At 33.4% G+C, this 19,896-nt stretch overlaps 1 protein-coding gene across 1 annotated transcript; it reads right to left on the minus strand.

The window, feature by feature from the left end:
- Positions 1 to 14,945: 14,945 nt before the first annotated feature.
- On the minus strand, positions 14,946 to 17,384 carry LOC124899451. Its single transcript, XM_047414337.1, has 2 exons — positions 17,340 to 17,384; positions 14,946 to 16,025 (listed from the first exon to the last, which is right to left on the minus strand). The coding sequence occupies exons 1-2, from the start codon at positions 17,382 to 17,384 to the stop codon at positions 14,946 to 14,948; spliced, it is 1,125 nt and encodes a 374-aa protein (XP_047270293.1).
- Positions 17,385 to 19,896: the final 2,512 nt, after the last annotated feature.

A 19,896-nucleotide genomic window follows, 5' to 3' on the forward strand; every position in this document is an offset into this window, starting at 1 on the left:
AATTTTTGGATCACGTTTTGGGACATATCGAGATCCCAAAATAGTAAGGGTCTACAATAATGGCGTGCCACAGAGCGGATCTCTTACACGAAAACCAGTGAAGGTCTGTGATAAAAGCTTGCCACGCCCTTATCACGAGGTTGGTGTGTCCAAGGGCATAAAATCATGGGTTTTGATTTTTTAGTTTGGGTTGAGGGCTCTTTGGTCTTTTACCCTTTTAAATGACTTTAAGCATCCTATAAGCGTTGTTTACTCATGAATTATGAACTTTTCACCATTCTTTCTCCTCTCCGCTCTAAAGATAAACAAGGCTAAGGTTTTTTTTAAAAAATCCAACTTCTCAGGCTTTAAATTCAAGTTGTTTCAAATTCTTTCCATCAAGAAGACATGTTGGACACTACCTTATATCGATTATCTTTAAATCATGATATTTACTTTATATTATTATGGTTTAATGAATTTTTAGAAAGCTCGGGTAGAGGAATTTGATTGTCATATACTTATATTGGTTTCTCCTTGTTTTAGTGGTTTTCCATGTCGAATTAATGGTTTGAAAACTGGAGTATGACTTACAAAAAGGGGGAATTTGATTTTTTAATTTCATAATGGATGTGGTTTTTACATGGTGAAGATATGAACCTCAACCTATTTCATAAATTTTGTTTTTAATGAGGATTTTCTGTTATATAACTTGTCCCTTGAAACATGTATAGGATTAAAACAAATTGGTTTACATTTGATTTTCAAATTGGAATTTAGAGCAATTGTTTAAATGGAAATAGTATGCTATTATATAGATGGCTTGTAAGTCTTCGTATGACGACACCAATTTGGAAATGCCTTGATGGAAAACTCCATGGTTAATGGTATGTGAAAATATTTTAATTGGGACTTGATTAAATTTTGTTGCCTTACCAAGAAGTTGTATTAGTTGTGACCAACAGTTGAAAGTTTGTTAACGTTTGCAGTCTCTGACCAGTGTGTGCTTGCTTCACACGGTTGTGCTCTGTTATTATATTGGGAGGCTATTATCTACTCGTGAATTTGGCCTAATCCTCGGTCCAAGCGGCTAACATAAATTGGGCTCTTCTGGGGGAGGGGGGACGGGATCCATATAGCCCGTGGGTGACTGAAGGTCGATGCAAGCTACATAGTTTAAGATTTAAATTTAAATGCCCATGTCTTTATGTTCCTTCTCTCCTACCCCTTAATTTCATTATCTTTATGTTTGTTGGATATGTATTTTATGACTCATTTTTGGTAAATGTATATTTATCCCTTTCCATGGATTGCATGCTAGTACTCACCATGTTGACCATCCTGATCACTACATCATTTCATGATGTAGGTTCGAAGGTCGGTTCTTGTGACCTTGTGCAGCGTTAGGTGATTCAGTATTCTTCTGGTTAGCTGGTGAGAAGTAGGGATTCCTTCATCCTCCGGAAGGCCTTGTTACTTTTCTCTCATTTTATCATGACCATTTTTTTGGTTTTCTTTCGGCATAGTCGTAGTCATGTCAAGACTTAGTGGATGTTAAGGATAGAGGATTTGTAGGCAGTATTGGGTAATTGTTTTTTGGAGTTGGTTTTGATTCTCAAACTTTACTTTATGGTTTATCAAACTCTTTACATTATGGGTTAGCTTCCGCATGTTCTTATTTTACTATGATTATGATGTAAGGCTAAGGTGTCATCTCTTGCCTTGGTAGGCTTAGGTTGCCTATCATGGCCAGGGCCTAAGCTTTGGTATTGGAAGATTCTATACGAGAATTCAAGTGGTAAGGAAGCTTTCGACTCAACTATGAGCTAGGAGTAACCTATGGCTTTAATTAATATCGATAACCCTTCTCATACTACCAAATCACTGAGGTTGGTTCTATACGCACTTGAAGAATTTTTTTGATCTTAGATTGGGGCATTACTGGCCGAGATTTCATGTGACTTGAATCTTCAAAAGAAAGAGTAGGCTCGTATAGAAGGGTTATGCTAAGACGTATGTTGCTTTCTTTTTCATTAGTTATTTTGTAATCGCACCCTGGAGTGTCCCTTTTCTATTTTCCATTTTGGTTATCAGATGAAGATTTTCTTCTGAGTTCAATTTTATGATCAGCATAAAGCTTTTTTTGTTACAAAAACACATAATATTCGGCAAGAAATGCATATATTTAGAGGTTAGTTAGTCCTCATATGTATTTTTTTGTCATCAGTTGATTGCAATTTTATTCTATTTGTAAGAATGATGGTTGAGTTAATAGGTGTGTTTGGATGGAGCTAAATGATTGCTTTGGAGCTTCAATGTTTTGAGTAGATTTTCAAAAAGTAATCAAAACTGTGTTTAGAGTTCAAGGACCAATTGTAAATGTAAAAAATGGAAAAAAACAAAAAGAACAAAAATGCACAACAACAAACCTGTGTGACGCGTCCCCCGTTGCGCCTGCTTTTGAATGAAGTCAGCCAGTCTGATAAAATTAGTTGCTTGAAATTTGGCCTAACACTAGACGGCCCGCCCTGTATGGCCTAAATTGGAAGACTTTGGGTTCTTATTTATTTTACTCAAAGTGTTTTTTATATGGGTATGTGTAGACCAATAACTCCTTTAGGTGCAGGTAACACTAGATTTTTGAGGCGTCACTTTTGACCTAAGGAGGGTGGCACTAACGTTTGAGAGGCAATAGTAGTGCAAAGAGTGTGAATTCAACGTAGAGTTTCAATCTGTTCAATTTTCTTTTATTTGTTTGTAGTAGAAATCTGTGTCCTTCCCCCTTATTTTTGCCTGTCACTAGTGGTTACTCCTTATGATTAGTTCGATCTTCTTCTCTAATCTTTTGATGGATACGCTTATTGGATGAACTCTGGTCATTCTTTTTATTTCTATTTGTTCAACTACGCAATGACGATTGTAGTACTAATTAAAGTACCCTTCATTAATGGTCCCTTTATAAGAGACTGATATTAAGTTTTTGTTTAGCAACGCCACTTCAAGTCACTAAGAGATTAATGACTTGAATTTAAAAGTGGATCTAGTGATAATTAAGCTTTGATGTGATCTAGTGAACAGATTAATTGGTTATCTATGAATCAATCGAGAGAATAATGTTAGAAAAATTTTCACTTGATCAAGAGATATTTGTTGTAAGAAAAGATTCAAGTCCCGAAACCATTATGACTCTATTTGGGTGATTATAGATCGAATGACAAAGTCAGCTCACTTTTTACCTGTGAGGACTAACTATTCGGGAGATGGTTATGCCAAACTGTACATTGAGGAAATAGTTCGCTTTCATGGGGCACCAGTATCCATTATATCCAATTGAGGTACGCAATTTTCTTCTTTGTTTTGGCGATCTTTTCAGAAGGGGTTAGGTACTCAAGTTAATCTAAGTACTGCCTTCCAACCTCAGACAGATGGGCAAGCTGAGCACACCATTCAAACCCTTAATAATATGTTGAGGGCCTGTATAATTGACTTCAAAGGTAGTTGGGTAGATCATTTTCCATTGATAGAGTTCACCTACAACAATAGCTATAATGCTAGTATTCAGATGGATCCTTTTGAAGCACTTTGTGGGAGGAGATATAGATCACCAATTAGGTTGTATGAAGTGGGTAAAACCCGATTATTTGGGCCTGATCTTGTTTATCAGGCAATGGAGAAGGTGAAGATCATTAGAGAGAGACTTAGGACAGCTCAGAGTCATCAGAAATCCTATGCTGATGTTAGGAAAAGGGATTTGGAATTCGAGGTTGGTGATTGGGTGTTTCTCAAAGTCTCCCCTATGAAGGGAGTCATGAGATTTAGAAGAAATTGAAGCTTATTCCTCATTACTTAGGACCATATCAGATTATGAAGAGGATCGGTGGGGTTGCCTATGAGTTAGATTTGCCTGCAAGCTTGGCTTCTGTTCATCTAGTATTCCATGTTTCTATGTTGAAGAAGTGCATTGGAGATCATTCCCTAGTGTTTCCTATAGAGGAGATCAATGTGAAAGAATCCTTATTGTATAAAAAAGAACCCATTGCCATTTTGGATTGCCAAGTTCACAAGTTGAGGATCAAGGAAATAGCTTTGGTTAAGGTGATGTGGAGGAATCAAAACGGCGAGGAAGCTACTTGGGAACTAGAAGATGACATGCGTGAGAAGTACCCGACTCTTTTCGAAGCCGTGTATGATGATTTAGAAGGTACAAATCCTATGATACTCTTTTTCTTTCATTCAGTTCTTTAAACCATGCTTGTTGTGTCCTGAGTAATCATTCGGGGATTAATGATCCCAAGGGAGGATAATGTAACAACTCATATTTCGGGCTAGATTTTAAATTGTCATTCCTACACAAATTAGTTCCAAAATCCAATAAATCCTATGAAAATTTGGTGTGTTAATCAATTATGTAGTATGGGAATCTAGTTGAGCATGAATTGAGATCATAGAGGTCCCTTAACTCTAGGACGAATTGAAAGCTTTCCTATCGATAAAGTTTTTCTGAGTGTTTAAACTTGGGTCAAATTCAATCGACCATAAATTTTTGTATATAAAGAATTAGTAGGAATACTATATATCAAACGAAAGGTCATTGGGTCTTCTTTCCAACGCCGCTGGTTTATCCTTAATGTGTTTTTACCCATTTTACAAAGAGGTATCAATCTGCCAAAGGTGTGATGGCCGACCAGATGGACCGTTAGGTCTATGACAGACCATCAAGCCTTCTGCCGCTCCTAAAATAGTGAGTTAAGTCACAAGACATGACCCGACATTCAAGGTAACAGTCCTTCACCCTCCTAACGGCCGTCAACCAAACTGTTGTACAAAATTCAAAGTTCTGAAAGTGGGATGCTTTAAAAGGAGTGTTTTGGTACTTTTCCTCTTCAGAAAACCTCCCCAAAGGATTTAATCACTCTTGAAAATGTATTAATCAATCATTATCAGTTATAAAACATCAAAAATCTCTCTTTACTATCAAAAAACAAGATCAAACTAGGGTTTCCTTCATAACAAGAAAGCAAGGAATCAATCTTTAAGTTCAAGATCCTAAGAATAGAGTCAAGACTAGAGTTCCATTCTTTGAACTAAATAACTTAAGGTATGTGGGACTATCCTTAAACCTCATAGGCGTGAGTTTTAACATTTTTACTAAATTTAACGATATAAAATAATGATATTTAAAGAGGTTCTTGATGATGCTTGAATAATATGCATCATGGTTTTGTTTTGACAAAAGTATACATTGGATTTGAACTCTTTTATATAGAATTGAATTACAACATTGAATACACTTATTTTTTAATGTATATTGAAACATTTTATTGAGAGCATGAACAACAACTTCCCTCTCTTGGTATGACAGGATTATCTAACTGTATTGTGGATTATTTCAGATTTATGAATTAGTGTTTTGAAAGTAAATTTATTATTGTTGTTGTACCTGACATGGTTTATGACATGATGAGAGGGATTATTCTTTCCACAACTTTACTCATTAAATTTAAATGATTGCATGTTTTGAATAAGGTGGGCTGTGAAATTGATATGATATAAATGGCTTGCAAGTCAGGGTATGACAATCCCTGATAATGATTGGCCCTTGATAGAATAAATGTTGAATGATTTGAAAGTATGAAGCATGTTTTTTTTGAAGAACTAAAAAGTTGGATTAAGAGAGCTAGTTGGTTACCTGAAGAAGGAGTTTGAGTGTAAGGGCTCATCACTGGAAACCATAGTTGTCGATACGGGTATTATCTTAAAATTGGAATAATGTGGATGTCATGTAAGGGTGATGCCACAGTATACTTGTAAGGGGGTGTACAAAACTATTAAGAAATCCAATCCTTGTGGAATACTTGGATTAGAGGCTTGGTTTCCGAGTTAAGGGCGGATTCCATATAGCCCATGGAAGTACAGATTTGTAGGGTGGACTGGTTAGCTCAGTAGAGTAACGAAGTGTTGAGTCAAGTTTGCAAGAAATCCTTGGAAAATTCTAAATTATGACCATGTGTTTACTTATCTTATATGTAATGTTTTACAAAATGATCTCATCTATTTTGTGTATTAAAGATGCTATTTTTTGGTTTTGTTTCACATACTAGTACATATGTATTGACCCCCCATTTCAGGATCTGAGGTACAGTCCCGGGTACCATTCAGCAGTAAACTTATGTTTGTAGGAAGTTGCAGTTGGTGAGCCTTCTCTATTTTGGAAGGCCTAGTCTTTATGCTTTTTATCTCATTTTATGGTTATAGTCCGACTGGGGTCCTTGTCCTAGTTCTAGAAAAGATGTTTGTTTTGATGTATTAGAGATTTTGCAGACTGATGTAATATAGTATTAGAGGTTTATGGATTTTACTTTAGATTATTCGTTTGAATTATAATAATGACCAGGATTCCGTATTAATTTGTATTTCTGCATTGTCCTTTATAGTTTATGAATATGTGCATGATTCCGAGAGCGTAAAGGGCACTTGGGCCTTCATGGTTTGGGATGCCCGTCACTGCCAGGGTCTCGGCTCGTGTCTTGACACGATCGTCCCCAAATAGGAACTTAGGACACCCTCAGCACGAGATAAAAAAGATCATAGAGACTCCGAGAAGAAAATAAAATGAACAAAAAGAAAATGTAAGTTTAATACCTTAAGCACTCTCGTCCAATGATGGAAACAAGAAGGGATAATTAGCTTTCATGTACTCCTCTGATTGCCTCATAAATTCCTCCACTTTTTTATTTTTGCGCAACACCTTTTCTGAAGATTTCTCTATAGTCCACAATTTTTGAACTTGAATTTTGTTATATGATAAAGAATACTTCACACCTATATCCATAACAGGCGCTACCAAGGAAGGATTACCCACACATTTCTTGAGCATTGATATATGAAAAATGGGATGAGTCGATGCTTACTCGTTGGTAAGTCCAATCTATAAGTAGCATTTCTAGTTATCATTAGGATTTGATATGGACCAATGTAACAAGGATTAAGTTTTCCCTTTTTTCTCAAACCATATAACTCGTTTCATAGTAGAGACCTTAAGGAATACCCAAACACCAGCTTTAAACTCTAGTTCTCTACGCCTCACGTAAGACCTTTAGCGACATTGAACAGTCTTAAGCGACTCTGAAATAACCTTGACTTTATCCATAAATTTATGCATCAAGTCGGGCCCAAAAAACATAGTCTCACCCACCTCAAACCACCCAATGGATGAGCTTCACCTTCTAAAATAGAGGGCCTCAAAGTAATACATTTGAAAGCTGGAATCATAACTATTATTATATTTGAATTCAATAAGAAGAAAATGATCAATACAACTCCCTTTAAAGTTAATTACAAAGGCCCTTAGCATATATTTAAAAGTTTGAATGGTACGCTCCACTTATCTATCCATGTAACGGCGGAAAGTGCTACTTGTGTACCTAGCCCCTTCGTGAAGAAAAACCTAAAATGAGAAGAAAATTATATAACTCAATCAGATATAATAAACACTAGGGCTACATGCAAATGAAATATCTCCTTGATGAACAACATTGCATAATTCTCTCTAAAGTAATGAGTCCTCATAGGCATGAATTGGGCGAACTTAATCATCCTCTCACAATGACCAAAATAGAATCGTACTAATTTCAGGACTAGAAGAATAGTAATAAAATCCATGTTAATCATTTCCCACTTCCACATGGGTAGAGATATCTCTTGAGAGGTTCCATTGGGCCTCAAATGCTCAACTTTGACTTGCATACAATTCATACATTTAGTAACAAACTTTGCTACATCTCTCATCATATTATTCCACCAATATATTTCCTTCAAATCATGATACATCATCGTTTAACCGAGATGAACTGTATATCTAGACACATGAGCTTTGATCAAGATTCTCTCCCTCAACCCATCAATATAAGGAATGCATAAACTTCCTTGATATCTCATAAAACCATCTCCTTCAATTTTGAATACCAGAACTTTCTGTTTCCCCAGATCATCCTTAATTTGCATAAATAATGGATCAAGAACCTCTTCTCCTTAACTTTATCCCAAAGATATGACTTGGCTACATCTGAAAAACCACTCCCTCATCTTTAGAGTCCATTAACCGAACTCTTGAATTAGCCAGTTAGTGAATATCATTCAATAGTCCTCTCTTCTCCTCCTCAACTTGAGACAAACACTCTATGGAAAACCTACTATGAGTATTAGCAATAATATTAGCTTTACCTGGATGGTAGGGTAGACTCAAGTTGTAATCCTTAAGTAACTCAATCTACCTTCTCTTAGTGAGGTTCAATTATTTCTAGGTAAACAAATACTGTGACCTCTTATGATAAGAGTAAATATCCACAGGTACTCCATACATATAGTGGCACCAAATTTTCAAAGCAAAACCCACGAATGCTTACTCCAGATCATGGTTCGGATAATTTTTCCCATGAATCTTATGTCTCCCTGAATAATAAGCTATGACCTTTCCTTGCTGCATAAAAACGCAGTCCAGTCCCACAAGGGACATATCATTATACATAACAAACACCTCAGTACCCTCGGAGTCAGGTCCAAATAGGAGAAAATGTCAACCGATCCTTCATTTTCAAGAAACTGCCCTAACAAATGTCAGACGACAAAAACATTACTTTCTTTTGATTTAATCTTGTAAGTGGGACAATAATAGACGAAAAGAACTCCATAAATCACCTATAACCACCTGCCAAGCCTAAGATAACATACCCAATCCTTAGGAGTAATTTGGAGTCGTGGGTCTATGCCATTTCATTACCGCCTCAATCTTTTGTGGATCCACTTTAATCCTTCCACTACAGATAACATACCCAAGACAAGTCATGGCACTAAATCAAAATTCACATTTTAAAATTTTTACAGAGAATTCCTAATTCTTTACGATATACAAAACAATTTAAAGGTGATTGGCATGTTCCTCCTAACTTTTAGAGTACTTCAAGATACCATCAACAAAGACCTAAAACACTATTGGATATTTTCCTCCAACTGACTCATCAACAATCACATAGTAAGCTGTAAATTGAATGATAACATTAGCATAGGCAAGTCTATTAATAAAAAACAATGCAAAATTGATATATATGTAAGAGTGCAAAAGAGTAGCATAACAAACAATATTCCATTAGCTCTTAGATTCCTCATAGTAACTATGTAATTAAAAAGGGCAGCCTGCTGCACTAATGCTCCCGCTATGAGTAGGATACGGGAAATGGCCCCATCTTAAGGGTTTAATTGTATGCAACCTTACCTTTAATTTCTGCTAGAGTATGTTTCCAAGGTTTGCTCCTTTGACCTCCTAGTCACATGGGAACAACTTTACCAATTACTCCAAGGCTTCCTTTCAAATAGTAGCTATGTAATTTTATATATTAAACAAACAACTACGATGCTCTTTACTTGCTGGTAAATTCAAAATTATCATATCACAGTAAATTAAGAAGCTAAGATCATGTATCTCGGAAGATGAAACATTCTCTTAAGCATATTATCTATTCTTTCTTTGTCAAAAAAAACTTTCCCTTTAATAAGAACTAGTATATTTACCCGCGCGATGCGCGGATCATGTACGTATTAAATTAATATTAGAATTCTATGAATTAAATAAATAAATTTTTTATTTTTAATTTTTAAATGAATATAATTATATTACCATAAATAACATAAATTTTTTTAAAAAAAGGTGTATGTAGGAGGGTGCAAAAAATGAAACTATCAAAATATTGTATATCATAAAAATGTGAATGTTCATTTTATTATAATGCATATACATATTCATATACTTATTAATATATATTTATCTTAATGTTTATATAATTTTTACAAAACAACTCAAATTACTATCAATCTTTTCATATTTTTAGATAACTGAAATTAAGATTCATCATTTATGATTTTTGGTTAAACTATGATTCAAAATTTTAGATAAATTAATATTATATTATTTATGAATATTATATTATTAATTAAATGTCATCCAAATTGTTAAGTATTAATAAATATATAAAATAATTTATTAATTTGATTATAGATTTAACTTATTAAATTTTTTTTAAAATTAAACTAACAAAAATTCATAATATCAAAATAAATTGACTGAAGTAAATGTATAGGAACATGTAGTTTCAAGCAATATACTACCATTAATATTAAGTAATAAATTAAATACAAATTTATTTTAAGTTTTCTTAATTAATTGAATTTATTAAATTAGTTTCCCTAAATAAAATTATGGTCCAAACTAATAAAAAACATCCATCCCATAAATATTAGGCCTAGTTAATTCATAATAATGATCCAGCCCATTAAATATTAGCCCAAGTGAATTCATAATAATGATCCAGCCCATTAAATAACTGTCCCTTTTTCTAAAAAATAAAATAAATACTTGAATGTATCTAGAATAGGAAACATTTGGTATTAATTTTTTTTGTCGGAAAAGTCACTATCCTATTACATCCATGTTTATTTTATTGATGTCGATAAAAAAATGGCAGATGCTTGTTCATATTAATTTCTATACCATTATTAAGATAAAATTTTCTTCATCCTTAAATATATAGAGGCATGCATCTTCTTTCAATTATCTAATTTGGTTCTTTAACTTTATTATATGGATTGTATATGTAACATCCTTAATCAGATCTGCTGATTGTATTAAAACCCCATTTTCGTCTGCAACTAACTTGGTAATATTTCAAATTTGAAGGTAAAAAACTAAGTTTAAATATGTTTTTTCATTATTAAATCGAAATGGGTCTGTACTGGGTATGTTGTTGTTCTAAATGGGTCTGTGTATTTTGTTATTTTTGTTATATTTAAATTAACATTTTCAATAAAAGTTGTTATTCACTAACCCTAGATTTTGTGTGAGTAACTATTAGTTTACGTTAGCTAAGTTTTTATTATTTGTATCTTGGTTGACAAATTTGAAATAGTTTATTTTTAGATATCGGGCAAATCATAGATAGATTTTCCATCTATGTATTATTTCTCTGTTATTGTGGTATTAGTGGTATCGAATAAGCCCTTTTTCTTCCTTATTATTTGTTTTTATTTTCTGATTTGAATATGCAAATGAGATCTGAGCTTGATGCAGCTGAAAATGATTATTATAAGTTGGAATGACATGATTAACTTACCAAAATTTGGTGCGTATACTGATTCTTCAGGCATGTGTTATACTTTGCTATTGATGTATTGATGAATCTATGGTTGATATTATGTAATTTATGTCAAAAATGATCTAATTTTTTGTTAATTGGGGGTTGCTTTGATGGTATTGTTGTGACTTTCCGTGTTTTGAATAGATTGGTTACCATCCATATTGATTTGTTTTTGCATGTGGTTTTGTATATACTGAAATAGTGGAAATGATCTACAAAACTTTCTAGTATTGCGTTGTTAATCTTGAACAAAACAGTACTAATTATATTTTATATTTATATATCAACTATATGCTAATTTTGTACATGGTTTTAAATCACAATTCATAGTATCTTTTATTGTGCTGTTATACTTGAGTTTTGTAATAAATGTCAAGATTTATTCAAGATTTGTTAATGTAACATTTTTGTTTCTTGTCCTTCAGATTATTTTACTATATCTTCTTTCTTTTACCTAAATATTGAACTATTTTGTTGTAGTTTGTTTTCCCTTAATATCTGGTGCTTTGCGTGCTTATCTGATGTTTTTTTGTACTCCCTATTCTTTTATCTAAACTGCTTAGGACTATTTTCCTTAAGCTAAGATTTTGGAATAAATCTCACAACCTCTGAGATAGAGGTAAAGATTGCATACACTTTACCTAAGATTGTGGACACTCTACCTTTTTGAGACTCCATTTTGTGGGACTATTCTATGTATGCTGTTGTTGTCGTAGATGTTTGTTGTCGCCGTATTCCCATTTCTAACAATTATACTATGTGATTCAAATCAAAGTTCTTATTCGTTCTTATTATGTGACAACACATATTAATAGTTGGGCTTATATGATATAGAACAAAACAAAAGAAATTAAGCGTGGATGTGGACATACTATTATCTCATGGTTTATCATTTGTACTATTTAACACGCATAACTGACTTATATTACTGCTGCTTGTATATATATAAATATAGTTGTTGATGTCATAGCTTCATTTCATTGATTTGTTAAGGAAGATATAATGACTGATCTGAAATATCCCATGAAAGATGAAACAGTACCAGCGTGGTCCGTTCCTGTGAGTATTCCTTTTCTACAATACAACTGCCTAAGACAATGAATTAGGAGTGTAAACGGGGTGTTGTTTATCCTGTTCTTGCACTTTTCAAAAAGAGGAATTTTTTCTAATCAAATCACCGAATATCTAGTGTTTTTTTAACAGATTTCTCTAATGAAACAACTATATGCAATTGTATTGCCTATTATCATCTTCATTTCTTGTATATTCGAAGGAGGGATGTTTATGATCTTCACCAGAGTGTTCTAGGTAATTCCATTTTAGAGATATTTTTCTTTTAGTGTTTTCTTTTAGAGTGAATTGTTCAAGAAAGGATACACAACAAAAATGTTTCAAATGGGTCATAGATCATACATTCCTATGGAGGTAAGTTGGCATTTCCTTCACACATTAATTCTTTGAGCATAGTGTCCTATAATTTGAAGCTTGTGGATTCTATTTCTTTTTCTGCTTACAAAGTCATCCTATCGTGGTGCAAATGAAAAGGTATATGAACTGCACATTCCTATGTTGAATTTGAGAAAGTGTCTTTCAACTTTTTTTGTGTGGTTCCTGCTCTTTTATTGCATTTGTAGCCCTACAGTAAATGTAAAGATTACTAAAGAAACTGTTATTGAGTTTAAATTATTTATGACATTGTGCGGCTATTAGATGATGACTATTGAAAGTTGGCGTTCTTTGATCTTGTTCAGTTTAATTTGATTGTACACTGATCACTTAGACTTATATGCACTTCCAATGGGTACCACATAAGATTCATAATTTTATAAGAACAAAACTCATTTTTGTTAAATTGTACATCATAATGGATAGAGCTTTGGATATTCTCCTAAGAGCTTAACGTGTCCTACCTTTAGGTTTTCTGTAAGGAAAGTGGTCCTTCATTAGTGAACAGCAGAGCAGCACATGACGTCAACTACGGTGATCCTGAAAAAGGTGAGGGTTCATAATTTTTTTATTGTGTACTATGGAAAGTCATTATACTTAGAGGAATCTTTTAAAACATCAACTAATTACTCCATATATTTTTATTTTGTAAATGTTCGGAAGGCAGTGAGGAGCAACATGGCTTTAAAATTGTCTAGATATGTTGCTAGAATCTCCGTGATAAAGCTTGTAGATATTCTTGAATTGAGTTACACGTCAGAAGATAAGCATCATCCTTGTGTATAGATATGTGGTAGATTTCCTAATATTTTTTAAGGATATTATACTGAGGAATATTTTTATTGATATTTACTTTTTTGTTCTTATTGCTATGAGTTTATCCACGATGATTTGTCTGATGCAGTAGTTACCAAGAAGGAGGTAATTGACTATGTCTATTGGATGATTACTGCTGATATTGTATTATTCTCACCTGGAGTCAACTTGAAGATTATTGAAAGGTAAAATCTATTTGCCATGATTAAGAGAGGCAATAATAGATATTTTAATTTGAGATACTAAACAAATTGTTCCCACCCCACCAATATATATAAAATATTACAATGATGTAGTTACATTGTTCGGAAAATTAATATGTCCATTTTTAAAATTAGAACATATAACTTTATGCGCATTACTTGTCTTCCCGGTAGAATGTTCTAAATGCATATTGAGGACAGAAAGAATAATATATTAAAGTTGAAAAAGGGTGAATACATTGCTCCTTAGAAAATTGAGAATTTTTATGCATAATGCTAATTTATTGCACAATGCTATGTATATGTTGAGCAAATAATACACTTCTTTTTATGGAATCATTAAACAATGTCCATCACTTATTGTTGCTCTATCACAGGTGATATCCTTAAGTCCTGTTTAGTAGAAGTAGTTTGTGTAGAGCCAGATATCTTGAAGGAACAACATCGGCTAAGGAAATCAAGGTAGGTCTTAATTTTCAACACTGCATTAATATCTTGTGAATGCTTCACTTAAATCAAACTTTTGTAGAGGTCGTCATTAGAATTATGTGTTGCATTACAATTACCTTCATATTTTAAGTGTGATATGTGTGGAATAATTATTAAAATACTAGAATAAAATGTACAAAGAGAAAAATCAAAAAGAGTAAACATTGATAAATAATTTACACAATATCTAACTTTCTCCTATATACTTACTAAAACAACAAAGAACTTTTATCATCTATTTGACAGCAAAAAAAAAAGCTAAGTCTAACCCTCAACAAATTGATGATATTGTTGACCCTGTTATGCCCTTTGGATCTAATCAGCTTCAATCTACACTCAAATTATGATAAACTTCTTTGAACACTACATAAGTTGCTTCCTTTGAAACTTCCCCTTCATCATCATATGTCAAAATCTTTAATCCTTGTCTTCGTGTCACCCGTGATAGTGTAATATATAGTTGGCCATGTGTGAACACTGCTTTCTTCGAATATAGCCCAACATGAGATAAAGATTGTCCTTGGATCTTATTGATAGTCATCAAAAATGATACAACTATTGGAAACTGCCTTTTTTGAAACTTAAGGGTATTCTTAAATCAAATGGAGTCAATGACATTCTTGGTATAAAAACATTTTGTCCAATCGTTTGTCCTGATAAAACTTTTGCCTCGATAACCCAATTTCTAATTTTTGTGATAATTAATCTTGTTCCATTACAAAGCTCTGAAGATTGATCTATATTTCTCAAAAAAATTACGGGTACACCAACCTTTAAAGTGATGGCATGATTTGGTATTCTGGAGCATTTTATAGTATTCAAGAATTCAGGAGTATGTACTTGTTCCAAACCTGTAAATGTCTCTTCTGAAAGACATTGTATCTGAACTGAAGAAGGTTGTTCCTTCACTTTGATTGAGCGATACCGTATGTTCATTGATTGATTCTACCATGTCAAGTGTAGGATCAAGAATTGCTCTTTTCTGTAAGTATGTTACATCACTGCAATGTGAATAAAAATCTGGATATGTACTATTGACAATGGCAGAAATAGGATCTTTACAATCACTAATAAGAATATCATCAAGTATAGGAACTTTTCCAATTCCATCAACTGAATTACCAATCATACCATCTCCAACAGCTAAAATCCAATCTGCAAATTCTATTCGATCATTTAAATCTGATTCATGATTACCTTCTAACCTCATATTCTTTGTTAGCTTTAGTAAATGACAGTCAGCCCACAAATATGAAGAATTAAGGGCAGCATTTACAATATCCTGTCTGTTACCTTTTGTAATGACCGGTAGAATTTGTCTAAAGTCCCTACCAAGTACAATTGTTTTACCTCCAAATGGCCGATCTAAATTAGATATATCTTCAAATCTAAGAATATCTCTTAAAGTTTTGTCAAGAACTTCAAAACAATATCTATGTATCATTGGTGCCTCATCCCAAATAATTAACTTTGTCTTCACTATCAAACTTGCAAGAGGGCTCCCCTGTTTTATATAACATGTTAAATCTTCAGTTACATTGAGTGGTATAGCAAATCTTGAATGCGCTATTCGACCTCCAGGTAATAAAAGTGATGCAATTCCTCTAGACGCAACTGTTAAAACAATATCTCCTTTAGATCTTATTGTTGAAGACAAAGTCCTCCATATAAAAGTCTTTCCAATTGCTCCATGGCCATATAAAAAGAAAAAACCTCCTTTGTTGCGCTTCACAGTTGTTATGATTCTATCATAAATTGACCTTTGCTCCTCTATTAATTTATTCATAAGTTCCTCATGGTCTTTGGATAGAGAGCATTTATTGTAACGTAATTCCTCAAGGATTAGTCTATTGGTAACATCAAGTTGTTCTGCATTATAAGTTGGCTTTGGTATTGCTGGAAAATTCTGAAAATTTCATCCACTATCTTTTAATAAATTATCCAACTTTAGCAGACAACGATTTTTCATTTCATCATTTGTTAGCTCAATCCCTATAAAAAAAAAAAAGGTATCACTAATAATTTTATAAAAAATATCGAGAAATCTATCAATACTTAAGGTACTTCTATGATAAACACTTTTAAAACATTTTGAGAATTAACTGATGATTTTTCTGTAGGTTTACTAAAATAATTATTCCTTATGATAGAATGATTTTTAAAATTTATACTTATAAAATGATTTCACTGGAACTTGAGTTTTAGTCAACTATAGTTTGCAAAATTCTAATTTAAAGAATATCTTAAGCTTTTAAATTTTTAGATATAATTTAAAGATTATACATGTAGAAAAAGTATAATTACATTATTAACACTTGTAAATTATAAAAATTGTACTTAATTCTAAATTTGTATACCTGGATTGTCCATCACTTGTCGTACTTCATGTAGGATATCTTTGGATAGTAACATCCATGTCGCCTCCCAAAAAAATTCTGGCCAAGATATTGAATTGGATAACAAAAGCACAACAAATGACTGTCTTAGATATGATGGCATTCCCCAATTACTTGCTTCCTTTATGGCATCCACATATTCTTTCTCATTATCTAATAAACCCAATGTGTAACATGCATCCCTAAATGTTAGATGCACTGTATTGTTCACTGTGCGTAGATCTTTATAACACTTAGGACCTTTAATGATATTCACCAACATTCTGAGATAGTATAACTCTCCACTACTTGGTGGTACAAAAAATATTCTACCAACAGAAAAAGCAGAATTATTTCTTTCTTTCCACTCTTTTGATTTTTTATTCCATAAAAATTTCGGTGGAAATTCTGCATAAGTTAATTGTCTTTCTTCTTCATTTGATTTGTTTTCTTCAAATCAACTTAAAAATTGTGATTCTCTTACACTTGGTTTATTGACAACAAAATCAAATGGATCACTATCAGAGAAAATAACTAGTTGTTCATTAGGTAGATGAAAAGAAAGCCTTTCTACTGCGGATTCTCTATGGTGAATAGTAAATCCAAAAATTCTCCAGGCTGCTTCACAAGGAGAAATATAACAACAGTCACAATACATGTCAATTTCATCAATATGTACGGAATATTTATCCTTCCCACTTCATGTAAAAGTTGCGGTTACACAATCATTTCCCTTATTTATGTAATTGAATAAGCACTTTATCGATTTTTCTTGATTGCACCATTCAACATTAATATGTGCACCATACTTTAATAATAAATACGTATTATGTGGTACCACATACCTGTTGTCCAAATATATATATCTTCTCTTTTAATAGTTCTGCCATCATCCCTGTAATACCCCGTATGTTTCTAAGCTAGGAGACGAACCATTTTTCCTACGTATTAAACCTCCTATCCTTTGAGTAGAATTTTAGTGCATGACTTACAATGAGTATCCTAGTGATAAGATAGATTATGATACATTAAGCATATTCATATGAGTCAGTTAAGGAAATACAAGCTAAGAGTTTTTGAATCCATCAAGTTTTAGTATTTGATTTTGCAAGGGTCATCTTTGAACGAGTATAACTCGATGTTAGTTTGGTATTTGGGCTGATTTAGACCCACCAAATTTTAGATAATCAAATTAGCTTTCCAACGATACCAATTTTGCCTTAATCTAATACCCGAACGAAAAGTTATGCCCTTTTTTGTGAGAGACAGTAAGGATAGGCGATTGGTTAGACGCCGCCCAACCCAAACATAGGCGATTGGTTAGGCGCCGCCCAACCTAGCTTAGGAAATCACTTGGGCGCCGCCTAAGTCAGTTTCAGGTGCCAAAAACACTCTATTTTGAGTTATTTTAAGCGTAATTAAGTCTTTGAACACTCCTTACACGTCCCTAAACTTAACCCTACGAAATATATAGCTTCTAAAAACATTACAACCCTATTAACATCTCAAAGATCATCATCCAAGAGAACTAAAAGAGAAAAAAAGCAAGGGTTGCATAATCAAGCTTGGATATCCAATTTCAAGGAAATTCCTCCGCCAATCATCAAGAACCTCCCTTCCAAGTTATGCTAGTGTTCATCCACAAATTCCCTTTATCCGTGGAGTTCAAGAATCAATCTTTAAAATACAAAATCTTGGTTGATTATGGTGATATGATCATACCCATGTTGATTCTTGTTTGTTTTGCTATATAATAGTATCGTGACTGTATATCTCATGAAAGTTATGTTGTTAGTTGAAAAACATGATCTTTAGATGGATAGATAGAATGCAAGTATGAAATCCACCTATGCCTTAAAGAATGCATGCAAGGTATTCAATAAAATTCTTAGTATGTTAGAACTTCATATTTACATGATTTCGTGATATTAAATAACAAGTTCATGTTAGTCATACACTCCAATATGAATTTCCATTCAAATTATGTGTTGTTATTGTTGTGGTATAAAGCATGTATGATAATGAAGATATAAATTATGTACACAAAATATATTCATGCTTTCTCTACCATGTTTGAGATGTTGAATAACTACATGGAGTATAATATCCCCAAATCATCACAATATGAACTAAACTTTACATGTTGCCGTTCCCTTACGTTTGAATGGTTTCCATGCAATTGACATGAATAGTATATATTGTCGAAATGCCTATTATATTAGAATATGAGATTTATGACTTGATTATAAGCATTCCTATTCATGATAGATATTATGATGACCATGTACTTCATCAAATCCGTCACTCATGTATTATGGATTTTTATTGATGGTCGTGTACTCATGAAATTCAAGTTCTGTCAGTTTCCTTCCATCGAGTCCTGGGGGTACTTGTACCAAAAAATATAGTTGTGTGCCTAGAGACATGTCATGTTTTCACAGTACTCTCAATCAAGCCATGATCTATAGAATTCAGTCAGTCATGTGACTCAGGAAAACTCAGAAATCTCAGTAATCTCAGTAGTCCAGTAATCTCAGTGCTCAATAACCCCAGTAACCTCAGTAGTCACAGTCAATCTCAGTAACTTCAGTACTCTCAACCAGTCCTCAGAACTCAGTACATTCCGTTAATCATTGGAATCCAGTAAACTTAGTTTAGCTCTTCTAAACAATACTACTAGTATTAGTCCAGTTAATCAGTATCATTTCAGCTAATCAGTTCAGTTTAGTTATTCAGTTCAGCTTAGTTATTTAGTTCAGTGTCCTTCAGATGGGAGTAGAAGTTAGCACCAAGTGAACCCAAGGATGGGAACTCACCCGCCAGTTCAGGGTGTGATTCTTAGTAGTCATCCTTGTGTTCCAGAACTACGTAGCTAGCGTAGGTTGAGACATCTTAACCCATCAGATTAGGGTTGATGAGGTGGTTTAACTCGTCAGTTTAGGGTTCCCACTATTCTCATTGAGTACCCGCCAGATAAGGTTCACTCACAGGCTGTCCTTACCCGTGGCACGATATTGACACACCTCCAGTTGGGGCAGAGATTGGACCCCAGCTTAGCTATTATAGCGTACTTGGGGTATGTCAGTTAGATAACTACTTCCCACAATTTCAGTTACAAATTTCAAGACTGTCAGCTATAGCTACCCAGTCTTAGTAAAGAACTCAGATAGCTCTTCATATTTCAATATATCAGGGCTGTCAGACACAGTCAACTCAGAAATAGAATGAAGCTTAGATAGTTTCCTTCAGATTTATGGAATGTGAGATATAGTCTCTTATTCTATCAGTCACAGCAGTTATCAGAACTCATGCTATTAATACTCAGCTTTAGGACTGGCAGATACAGTCAATCAGATCAGTTTTTCATAATTCGAACTGTCAGAAACAATCATTCATTTATTA

The sequence above is a fragment of the Capsicum annuum genome, chromosome 6 (genome assembly GCF_002878395.1).
Source record: "Capsicum annuum cultivar UCD-10X-F1 chromosome 6, UCD10Xv1.1, whole genome shotgun sequence".
NCBI classification, from domain to species: Eukaryota; Viridiplantae; Streptophyta; class Magnoliopsida; order Solanales; family Solanaceae; genus Capsicum; species Capsicum annuum.